The sequence below is a fragment of the Fonsecaea nubica genome (genome assembly GCF_001646965.1).
Source record: "Fonsecaea nubica strain CBS 269.64 chromosome Unknown Scaff61, whole genome shotgun sequence".
Classification (NCBI taxonomy): Eukaryota; Fungi; Ascomycota; class Eurotiomycetes; order Chaetothyriales; family Herpotrichiellaceae; genus Fonsecaea; species Fonsecaea nubica.
The window spans coordinates 48415-60252 of record NW_019173734.1 but is presented as its reverse complement, the minus strand read 5'-3'; the positions used below and the strand labels follow the sequence as shown (position 1 = coordinate 60252).

Below are 11838 nucleotides of genomic sequence, written 5' to 3'. Positions count from 1 at the left end.
CCAGAGCACCATCTACAGAGCGTAGAAGGGGTCGAGACACTGAAAACCATATTCAGTATAGTCGGTCATGTCAATTGACCCGAGCTCAACCCAGGCGAATAATTCCATAGTCCATTTCGACAGAACGGTGTGAGAGGCTTCCAAGCCCAAGTTTCAACAGCTGTACAAAACTGAAACAGATGATCCGAGCAGACAAGTTGCATTCTATCCTGCTGTAGCCCTTGTGCACACCTGTACCGCTCTAAGCCTGGAATGTTGAATTGTCTGAAGCTGGCATACAGCGTAATCATCCTTGTCCACGCAGCTGATTCAATAACAGTAATGCCTGGCCGTGGCTGCGAGAGTCTGGAAAGAGACGCTCAACAAATCCGAGCACGATAATCAGCGTTTGCTTCAGATCTTGATTGCTCCGCTCAACCTTTTGGTAGATATTCGCAAGTTCAGTGGCTTTGTCAACCACAAAGTCGATTGTGCTCGGGTTGATGACATAGCTGAATCCTGCCACGTCACTGGCCGGAAGAAGAGCCAGGGCGAGGTTGAACAACAAGAGAAGTGCCGTCCGGGCGGATGTAGGGATAGCCTCTTGGTCCCATCGTCGGGCGCGCTCGAACCAGTTGCCCAGCAGTCTCTCCATCTCCCTAACATCACACGCGTGTTCGGTATCTGCGATTTGCTCGATATAGCGGCAGATGGTGGTCCTACCTTCGACAAAGGACGAAAACGCTGAGCCTCCCCATGGATGGCATATATGACCTTGGTACTCCGGCTCTATCTCTCCGGATGTCGGACCGGTGAGAATCATCAGCTGGGTCAACCCTTTGGCCAGACTTGAAGTGGGCAGAATGGAACTCCGCAAAACCTCTTGTGCTGCACGCGAGGGTTTCGACCGCTTGTATTCGCGCAAAAGTTTGAGCGTCCCACGCAGGTGTACCACGGCTGCTGGGAGGTTGTTCTGAAACAGCTCTATGACCCACGCAACAAGGGAAGCAATGACCACATGGAGCTTTGGAGGGTTCTTGTTCCTGATCTCTGCGATGGCTGCAATGTAGTGGGAGACCGCTTGCGAGGTCATTGTAGGAGTGGCAGCGACAACACCTGTGTGGAACTTTTCATGCGTCATGGAGAGAGCAACGAGCATGTGTTTGACGGCAGGAGATTGCTGGGCGAGCTGGGGAACAAGGACGGTGTAGAAATCTCCCTGTGGGCCATAATGGGCCAGGACGGGTGATGTTAGGAGGAGCCAGTGCTGTAAAGACCGTAATTCTTCATTCGTGCCGAACGACGCGTCGACAGTCTTGGAGAGGAGCAGCTCATCGTCGCAGGTAGCTGTCTGTGGGATCCGACTCGGTAATCCTCGTTTGGACGAAGAAACTCCACGATTTTCTAATGTGAAGATCTTGGCCGCTGGAATCGCGTACCCAAGACACTGACGATCCCCCCTTCTGCAATTCAAACAGGCAGGCTTCGCTTCATCACACTTTACCCTGCGTTGCCTTCCCTCGTGAGCAAGTGCAGCACACACGGAGACGCAGACTTACTTGCATGTAATGCACCCTGTCCGGACCTTGTGGGAGAAAGCCTTCTTCCTCGTCGTGCTGAGCCTGGAAATTCTCATCACCGCAAAAGTTGGGGCAAAGGATAGCCAGACCGCGGTTCAAGATCCAGAACCCAATTCCAAGAATGCGAATTCTCAGGTCAGCTCGACATATATTGTGTCTTCTAGGAATTGTCGAAGCCAAGAATCTCCGAGTACAAGATTGAGAAGATCGGGGGCAACGAGAACTGGCAGCTCCAGCTGTGACCTCGAAGGACTTCTGATTGGTTGGTAGAGGTTTGCTGACAGGGAAATGTCAGGGTGTGCCAGCTAAGGCGTCCCACGCGGCTTGTGCAAGGCTCATCTAAGCCAGAGGTCTTGATCACCCTCCCTGTCTGGTGGATGATCGCCCGGGCGCATCCACGATGGGTGTCTTGGGAGGTGCGGCTGCCCACCATTTAGCACCACATGCGCAGGGGATGGCGAGGGGCCCCAAGATCAGTTGTTGTCGCACAGCAGAAATGTCTCAAGGGGTCTGGCGATGGAAATGTACCGAGTACTCAATGAACATCGTGTGTGTGACAGGGCGTCGGTTAGTTGCTTGGGGGCGGATCTGCTGCCGTTTTGTAGGGTGTCGAGGGTGTTTGCCCTGTACCACGGCCCTGATGAGCTGGCGGTTCCCGAACTGCATGGTCATGAGCACACAATCCTCAGCCTTATACTCGAAGTAATCGTGCTCAGCAGGTGTGCAGGATTGGGCGACAGGCTTAGCGCATGGGTGGGGGAAAGGATGGCCATATCGAGTCTGTCTGCGTCTCTTCTTATTCATTCTGGAGTCTCGGTAGGGAGGTGGCACAAGCGGCAGATTACTGCCTGATTAGTGGCTCGGGAAGCACATCCATGCGCCCGAGGCCCAGGCAGGGACAGAAGGGCATGGTAGAAAGGAGAATAGGAGTAAGTATAGCACATGAAGGTTGTGGACGGCTGGTCAATCTCCTTCCCACTCAGATGGTGACTGTCTCGGTGCAGCCGCCAAGCCACCAGAGACTGCGACTTTTGTCGATGCAGCAGCCACTTTGATCAAGACGGTTCAGCATGTTGGTTCAATCAACACCCTGACAGATTGACTGCATCTTAGCGTTGATGCTACAATTCAAGCACCAATGCCCAAGGCCTTTGTTTGTCCCTCGACGTCGGCTCGAGCGAGAGAGTCGCACTCAACCCGCGCTGCACCACCTCCTCACCCAGCAACCCAATCGTCGAGCTCAATCATGCATAAGTCTGTCGCCCTGGATGTGCACCTCGTCGCTAAATCTTTACTAAATGGCACCTAGTCGAGTACCTTGGGCGGGAGGAGATGGCGTGTCTTTGCTTTCTAGCGCCCTTCGGTTACGGGAAGAGCGACGAGCGACTACGGCTTCAACTGCTATCGTTACCTACTCTGTTATCTGCGCCAGTTCCGGCCACGGGCTAGACAAAGAAGCGAAACAGTCTCCAGGACTCTCCAGTTTTCAGCCTCACAATTTACTCCGTTGGAGCCAGTCCCCACCGTCATGCCGCCGAATCCACCTTTGCCAGTATCATATCCCCTCAACCTCGAGAGATCGACCTCAGTCGTGTTTTGAATGTTAACGCTTGAAAGACAGCATCGTTGCTCGCAATGGATGGGGACGAACATGCGCTTTTTCACCCCCGACGGTCTTTTCGACGCCAGAACTCGTCGCTGATGCCGGAAAATAGCTACGAACGAGCGCCACAGGAGGATCATGAGTTCCAGGACCTCGCCCCTTCATCGGAATGGAGGGAAGAGCCTGTCGTCGGGTTGAACATCTCGGGCTTGTCGAAGCTAGTCAAGCGTGTTCCAGTGGGTTCCAAAGGACAGTCTTTCACGAGTACAGATGCTTCCAAGAGCACGGTTGCAGCGCCAGACTCGATCGTGTTGGGCCCAAGTCGCAGTACTCCTTACCAAAATACATCTTCCCCCGAAGAAGATGCGAAATCGTTCAGGTCGGGCCGATCGTCGTACAGCCGACTCAATCAACAAACCTCACAAGACTTCTCTCCAGAAGTCGGCCTATTGCCTACTCACACTAGGGTTGATGAGAACTGTCCAACTCATGGCGACATCTTGACAAGCCCGTGGTCGTGGTGGACTATATCAATAGTAGCCCTCGCAGTTTACTCGACCGTCTTCTCGGGCGTCTTCCTCGGTATCGCATTTGCAAAACCTCGATGGGGCCAACGGATCGGCACCAACGGACACCTCTCCTTTGGCAACGCTACTCTTCTCTCTGCTCTGCTATCAAAGACGGTCGAGTTATCCTTTGTTACCATCTTCGTGGCGCTGCTTGGTCAGATATTGAGTCGTCGCGCATTTGCAAAGACGGAGAAGAATAGCGGCATCAGCATCGCAGAGATGACCATGAGGTCGTGGGTCATGCAACCGGGAACACTCATCACGAACTGGATAGTGGTCAGATATGCTGCCTCGACTATCCTCGGCATCATGGTGCTCATCGCCGTGTTGGCCGCGACCTTCTACACCACCGCCGCCGAAGCATTGGTGGCGCCCAAGCCAAAGTTTGGGCCTCTGGAAGATCGAACGCTTTGGGGTCAAGTGGCAGCTTCTTACGCCAACTCGATCTATCTAGCCCAAAGCTGTGAAACGCCTGTTCAAGAAGATCCTGACCCCGATGGCGTCGGTCCGCATCCCGAAGGCGATACATGTCTGCAGATCGACTATGCAGGACAGAGCTTTCACAACTTCAAATCATTCATGTCGGACTGGCGCGAGAGGCTGAACGTCGGCAATCTGAGCTTAGACCAAAGTTCGATTGGTAGTCGCCCCGCACCAGTCGCAACATTGTTCGACAACACTACGGTCCAGGGGCAATGGATCACTCCCAGTAATGAGAGTATCCTGGCCGACTCGGAGAAGTGGTCCAGACTCGTGCAAAATGTCACACTAGCGATGCCCCATGCGAACCTATTCAACGCTGCTCGCGACCCCAGAAACCGGATCCTGCAGCCCGAGGATCTCCAGGGGAACGGGGAGTACTTCATTCAGGCTGCGATACCGGCGCCTCTGATCAATGTCTTGTGTGTGGGTATGTCGACAGCCGAGTTGGAGCCTATGGTCGTCAACGTGTCGAGCATTGAGGACCCAAGCACATATTTCCCGCATCCCACTGCTGTCGACGATATATTCAACTTCGGATCAGCCACGGACACAACCGAGGGTGTTCAGCAAGCGCCCATTTTTCCCAAGTTGCCCATCGACTACAACACGCTAGGGTTCATCTCCAGCAAATGGGGATACTATGCCATTTATCTCCTGGTGGCGCCTCCGCCGGTGGACAAAAGAAGTTACTTGACCGACGATTACGTCTTGTGCTCCATCAAGTCTGCTCAGTATCGCAACTGCACCACATACTATCGTGTCGCCCAGTCCGGCGGCCAGCTATCGGTCGAGTGCGATAAAAGCCGTGGGAACACTCTGCCCTATGTGCACGCGGTCAAGGATGCGCCGATTGGGGACTGGGTCGCGGATTGGAAAGACGTCGGTTCAGAATGGCTTCGGTCCCTTTCGCTGACTGCAGGAGTCAACGACGCTAATGCCTCGAGTGCTCGCCTGCTCAGCCAGATGATCCCTGCATATTCGGCAGGCACCCCCACGGTGCTGACTTCCAACATGCCCACGATTGGCGAGGCTGTGGCGATGCTGGCGGGGGAAACGGCGCTCTTGTCGTCGTCGAATGCGCCCTTTGTGCACTTCTGGAACTACTCGGTCGCCGTGCTCGAGGAACCGCAGTACCAGAACTTCAAGGCGCGGGTCAGCTACAAGGACTACGCGTCGGGGGGCACGCAGACGTGGCAGAATGTCTTCTACGTCATCCTCGTGGCCGTGTTCCTGCTGAGCAGCTTCAGCCTCGTCTACCTGTTGTGGACGTTCTGCCTGCTCGGCCGCGTGACCGACTACACGGAGCCGCAGAACATGTTTGCCCTGGCCATCAACTCGCCGCCCTCCAACACCATGTCAGGCACCTGTGGCGCGGGGCCCAGCGGCGGTCTCCTAGCCAAGAAGTGGCAGGTCGACATGCAGAAAGGAGGGGCCAGCCCGACAGATCGTAGCCAGCACCCACATTTCTACGTGCGATGTCGAGAGGACGGCGTGGCAGTCAACTCGAGTCTACGGAGGAAACGGCGCAGTAGGCCACCGACGATCAGTTCTTTTACCGTTTCCGAGTCGCCGGCCGTGGAGCAGTATATGCGGCTGGCCGGGAAGGGTTGAGTCTGCGTGCACGAGGAAACAAGGCAAGGCAGCAAAAGCGCGATTGTGTCGATACAGCGATATGGTCAGTACGTGCTAGTGATAATGTAATTTTTTTTCCCACCAGTCTTTCGTTCGCCACCTGACTCCTCCCTTGGCCTTGACAGCCTTGACCGCTTGAAGAGAATGCCGAGGAACGGACTGGGGCACTTGACCCTGCCTCTCGTCGGTCATTCTCCATCCCGCTACCTGGTATACCTAAGCTAGGTATACATCCTCACGCCGCCGTAGCAGAGGTCGGTTTCGCCCCTCACCACCTCATTTACTGGGAATTTGTGTGACCTTTTTCTTTCTCTCCCTATCTCGACTATCCCGGGACACCACACCGCTCAGTCTATGTGAAGATGTCCTCTCTAAGCCACGGAGACGTTGACCTTGTTCGTATCTAAAAGCGACATAATTCAGTATTTCATATTCCTCAACCACATCCGGCACCTCTCCCCGCTCACCAACCAACGACGCCGGCTGGGTGTCCAGGTACAAAATGGCATAGGGTATGAAAAAGAACTTACAAAACGCGACATGATCCTTGATATGCGCGGCCTTGTCCTTGGGCGCGGGATAATACCACGCGGCGTCCCTGATTGTCTGTCCCCCCACCGTGACGTCGTAGTAACTCGCCCGCCCTTTCCAGGGACACGTCGAGTGCGTGGCCGACGTGGCCACGGGCACGGAGAGCGACGACGGGGGAAAGTACACGTTCCCTTCGACGGTGTGGTAGGTCGAGGAGGAGGCGATGACGGTGTCGCCGACGCGGGCTGTTGCGGTGGGCATTTTCTCCCGTTGTTTGGTAGGTAGTTCTTGTGAGATATGGAGAAGAGTGTTGTGGTTGGTGGGAATGAATACACCGAGGACACGATAGATTTTATTTACTGGTCGTGAATACGATAGGGAAGGGACTTGTATATGTATATGTGTATATATTTATAGGATTATTATGTCCTCTCCGAACTGTAACTATATTCCTCATCAATTCTCTAGAGGAGAGGGGGCGAGGCTGCACGATTAGGAAGCATGGTAGGTACGTCACAGACTGTGGAGGACGCCTGACCCACTGACTGACTGGATGATCATTAGAGTAGGTTCTAGTAGGCCATGTAGGGGCCGCTATAAGGTCACGATTAGGAATCAACCTTTTGAGCCTGGGGCGCCTGGACCAGGTACAGAACACCCTTCACTCGTACTTGTACTCGTCGGCGGAAAGGTTGTCTCAAGGCCCGAGTATGCTCACCTAGGTACCTACCGAGGAACATGCTAGATTCCTCGATTTCTTAATTGCGACAAACCCTCGTCTAACAAGTATCCCGAGTACATTCCTCAGCCAGACGAATCTCAATTACGAATAACTACACACCTTGACACTAAGCACTAAGCCAAACCGAGGATCTCACCGTCCTCCCCACCCCCGCTCCCCCACAATGTCCGACGTGCTCCCAAACATCCACAGACCTCATAGAATGACATTACCGAATACGCTCACGCGTTCGAGACAAGGGCCAACCCGTAAGGACGTTGCCGCGCATGTCAAGCTGGGAAGAAGAAAGTCTCCTCTACCCGTGTCATGAACGGCACGTTTCTTAACGAGCCCACCACGCGGCGTATTGGACAATCATCGAGGCTGAACCGGTCCTGAAGTTTACCATCGTGCTCCCGTCCCTGGCCCTGACGATCATTGCCACAATGGCCCGGGGCCTTTGGCTCGCGTATAAAAAAATGATAACACATGCTCTGTGGTATCAGTAACGCGTATTGCGAATGCCTGTCCCAAGGCTTGGACTCAGAGATACGAACGAGTTCCCGGAGAGACTCGGTTTTCTCGACTGGGCATTTCTACGACTCGTGGACTAACCCGCCGAGGTCAGTATTTAAAAGGCATCAGAAACGATATGTTTGCTTTTGAAGTCCTTTCGAATATCCCGTGGTGATCAAGAGAAAGCCGCTTCAGTTCATCGACCCCAAACTGACGAGAGCAAAATGGCACACGTCTACAACCTCAACCAGGTCGCCATCTCGGTCCCTGACCTCGACAAGGCAATAGATTTCTACACCGAGCTCTTTGGACTCCATGTCATTGGCAAGATGGACGAAGAGCAGATGAAACATCTGGCCCCTGGCCACTCGATAAATCAAAGTGAATATGCCCAGATCCCTACGACGCTTCTGAACCAGGGGAGTCCTGGCTAGCCTAGCCTAGCCCGACAACCACACCTCCCTCTTCCTCTTCCTCTCTCTCCCCCCTCACGCAGACAATATCCAGTGTACTGACCTGACTCGACGACAGTGTACGGCCCCGAAATCAAGAAATTCAAAATCGCCTTCCTCGTCACGGGCAACAGCGTCGGGTTCGAAATGTTCCAGTTCGTCGACCCGCCGTACCAGGGCCCGACGGAGGTGCCCCCCAGATTCGGCCCGCAGGAATACACCCGGGGCGGGTTCTTCCACGTCGGCTTCCCCGTCGAGGACCCCGAGGCCATCCTGGCCAAAGCGGTCAAGCTCGGCGCGAGGCAGATTGGCCAGATGACGCGGCCGACGCCGAACCTGAGCGGCACGTACATGTACAATCCGTGGGGGAACGTCGTCGAGCTGATCAGCGCGGACTTTCAGCAGCTGTTTTTGCAGATGCTGGCGAAGAGTGGGGGTTGATATGGTAAATGAGATGATAGTTTACGGCGACGGGTATCGCAGTGGCTAATTAGCTCATTGACCTGCCGTGTGGTACTTGGTCTAGATTGAGTTGAGTTGAGCTGAGTCGAGTTGGCTATATCCATCTGGCCAGGGCACGAGATGATATTTACCTACTGTACGAGGTAGACATGGTAAAGTACTCGGTACCCAGTATCTACTCCCTGGGATTCTCCCTTTCTGTCCGAAGCGTAAAATATCCCACGAGTAGACTAGGTCACTTATCGATACCCATATATTCCAGTCCCCTGAACGGACGAAGTGATCGAGAATGGAAGTCTCGGTATGTGTATGTAGCAACCACTCGGGTGAATCACACCATGTACAGTACCTCGTACGGTACCCAGTCAAACAAAAAGGCTTGGGATTCCATCCATCTTTCATCCTCAATGCTTTCTTGTCCTCGTTAATGGCACGTACCCACATACCTCGGTAGATACCACCAGTACTGACCCAGGACAGGCACTCGTAGTCCCTACTTGTAATACTCGTAGACACCTACCGTGGCTGGGATGACAACCACACACCCCGACCTACTAGTATGTACATGGGGCTTGATGCAAATGCACGATTCCGTCAACATTGCTATCGGGTATTCCACGGTCAAGCGAAAAGCGACGCACGCACGCACGGATCAGGTGTGAAACCGTGAAATGGGGCCGATTATGTCAACAGTCGACAAGGATCTCGAGCTAACACCACCATCACGGAATAAAGTGAGAGGGAGGAGAGGTATGATGTGGGCCTCTCGGACAGAATAAGATAAATGATATGGCATTGCTGAATGGTATACTCGGAGGAGCAGTCGAGACGCATGGGAACAGAACAAGGACGATGGACAGTGTCATGTCTAACAACTCCATTGAGTTGATACTCACACAAGTACCGAGTACTCGTACTGCTATACCACTGTCGTCGTCTCTCGTCAACACTGCCACTGTCTTCCTTGCCTTGCCTCAACGCTTCTTCCTCGCGCTAAAGGACTTCAATGGGTCAACCTTGCCCTTGGCTCTGCCGCCGAATCGCGCCTTGCGCCCTCCTCGCTTCTTGTTGTCTTTCCGCTTATTGTCACCTCTCAACCCGACAAACCCGACTTCGTCAGCACTCAGACCCTTTCGCCCTGCTGCCGGCATCAAATATTCTGGGACGTGTTTCAAGTGTCCCTGATGTCTGACAATCGCACCGTGTTCCCCGTCATGTCGCAGGTGTCGCAGGTCTTCCGGGTTCTCCTCGAAATGCCGGCGCAGTTTCTCCGATTTGATCAGCTCTTGTTTGATCTCCTTAGCACGGGCCTCGTGTACCGCAGCTCCGGTCACGGCACGCAGGGCGTCGTTCATGCGATACCGAAACGCGTCCACCTGTGCCATGTCGAAATGATAAGGCTTCACTTCGTTGCCCTTCTTGGTCTGTCGGGCGATGATCTTCTCCAGAACACGTTCGTCATTCTTCGCCGAAGGAATGCTGGTCGCCCGGTGTTTGCCAAACTTGTCCTTGGGCACCACAAAGGACAGGGCCATTCCTGCTTTGCCCGCTCGCGCTGTGCGGCCAATACGGTGTGTGTAGGACTTGGATGTCGGAGGGAGGTCGAAGTTGATCACGCAGGCAACGTTCTGAAAGTCAATGCCCCTTGAAACTCCATAGTCCTTTTCATGTTTCTTGGACTGTCTGGCTTTCTTGGCCGGTCGTGGTACTTCCTCCTCATCCTCCTCACTCATCTCATTGGCTGGATCTTCTGCGACCTGCCCCTCGGTCTTGCGCCTCTTCATAACGCCGCCAAGCACCTCTTGATCGTCTGCTGCGATAAGGATGTCGTAGAGCCCTTTGTTGAACTCCTGAACCACGTGCAACCGAGAGTTGACCGGCAATTCGGCGTTCAGCACACATGACTTGATCCCGAACTGCTCCAGATAGAGCTTGAGCCGATAACTCCTGTCAACGTCGGCCACGAACACTAGGCACTTTCCCTTCACGAGGCGCAATTTAAACAGAACGTAAATGAGCAAGAACTTCTCGTCCTCTCCGCACTTCACCACATACTGGGTCACTCCCTCGCCCTTCTCTTCCTTCTCATCGATCCTGACCAGAACCGCATCGCGACAGAATATGCTCTTCAACTCTTCGACCTCGGGCGTGAGGGTGGCGCTGACCAGGAATGTCTGCACACCGCGGGGGAGGGCCGTAGCGATTGCGTTGATATCGTCTTCATAGCCGTAGGAGAGCACGATATCAGCTTCGTCGATGACAAGTTGCTGGATATTTTCGAGGGACAGCGTGCCCGAGGTGAGGTATTGAGTTGCTCTTCCAGGAGTGGTCACAATAACATCGGGGAAATCTTGTAGCACGGCATTCATGACCGTGTCCGACACCCTTTGTGTCAAATTCAATGTCTGCACATCTTTCGAGCAGAACGCCGCAAAGGCATTGAAGGCTCTGCAGACTTGATCCGCCAATTCTCTCGTGGGCACGAGAACAAGGGCAGAGGTGACCTTGGTGTTGAGGGAGGAGGATTTTCGGCGCAGGATCGCTTGCAGGGTCGGGAGGACGTAGGCGGCGGTTTTTCCAGAACCTGTCTTGGATTTGGCAAGTACGTCTTTACCCTCGAGTGCTAGGGGAATGGCCTTTGCCTGCACGGGCGTAGGGTTGGAGAAGTCTGATTTTGCAATGGCCTGCACGAGGCGAGGGTCGAGGCCGAACGAGTCGAATGATACCTCGTCTTCCGCAGAATCTCGAGGGACCTCGACTGTTGGGGCATCATTGGCATCCAATTTTCGCTTCATGACGGTAAATGTGAAACCAAGAATGAGAGCAAGCGTTGCTTTTTACAGGAAATGTAGTATGGTAGTGCACACTCCGCAATTTTGCCAGAAACTTTTTGCACGAGCGGCTAAACATCGGCCACTGACTGATCTGCTAGATTATCCGCTCAAGGCTGAATAAAAGCCTCGTCAAAGCTTTACTTGTTTTCCAATTTTTTCCAACTGGTGCCACCTGCTCTGTAGGCAGAAATAGATTCTACGTGATGAGTGCGTCCGTATATTCGAAGAGATAAGTATTTGACACTATTGGCTCAGTAGTGTACACATAGTCATCATATCGTTTAATGGATTTATATTGATAGACTGTAAGGTAAACAGCATTAAATAGTTCTCTGCTTGTGGCGAGCGCCTATCCGATGCCATGTCACTCGAAATAAGGGATGCCCCTGGTGATTTCCACACAGAGTTGATGGATGTTGCATTATATATACGAAGCACCGAGTTTGCAGACGAAGAAGATCACCGCCTTACTGCAT

At 53.5% G+C, this 11838-nt stretch overlaps 5 protein-coding genes across 5 annotated transcripts; 2 read left to right on the top strand and 3 right to left on the bottom strand.

Moving 5' to 3' along the window:
* Positions 1–286: 286 nt before the first annotated feature.
* Positions 287–1615, bottom strand: AYO20_08092 (hypothetical protein; the record flags this gene model as incomplete). The annotated part of the gene is made up of 2 exons (XM_022646373.1): positions 287–1442; positions 1539–1615. 2 exons carry the CDS (start codon positions 1613–1615, stop codon positions 287–289), a joined length of 1233 nt encoding a protein of 410 aa, XP_022497629.1.
* A 1579-nt stretch (positions 1616–3194) lies between these two features.
* Positions 3195–5825, top strand: AYO20_08091 (hypothetical protein; the record flags this gene model as incomplete). The annotated part of the gene is made up of 1 exon (XM_022646372.1): positions 3195–5825. The coding sequence occupies one exon, from the start codon at positions 3195–3197 to the stop codon at positions 5823–5825; it is 2631 nt and encodes an 876-aa protein (XP_022497628.1).
* Positions 5826–6217: 392 nt separating this feature from the next.
* AYO20_08090 (hypothetical protein) lies at positions 6218–6638 on the bottom strand (the record flags this gene model as incomplete). The annotated part of the gene is made up of 2 exons (XM_022646371.1): positions 6218–6249; positions 6314–6638. The coding sequence occupies 2 exons, from the start codon at positions 6636–6638 to the stop codon at positions 6218–6220; spliced, it is 357 nt and encodes a 118-aa protein (XP_022497627.1).
* Positions 6639–7838: 1200 nt separating this feature from the next.
* Positions 7839–8507, top strand: AYO20_08089 (hypothetical protein; the record flags this gene model as incomplete). The annotated part of the gene is made up of 2 exons (XM_022646370.1): positions 7839–7995; positions 8146–8507. The coding sequence occupies 2 exons, from the start codon at positions 7839–7841 to the stop codon at positions 8505–8507; spliced, it is 519 nt and encodes a 172-aa protein (XP_022497626.1).
* A 995-nt stretch (positions 8508–9502) lies between these two features.
* AYO20_08088 (hypothetical protein) lies at positions 9503–11323 on the bottom strand (the record flags this gene model as incomplete). Its single annotated transcript, XM_022646369.1, has 1 exon — positions 9503–11323. One exon carries the CDS (start codon positions 11321–11323, stop codon positions 9503–9505), a length of 1821 nt encoding a protein of 606 aa, XP_022497625.1.
* Positions 11324–11838: the final 515 nt, after the last annotated feature.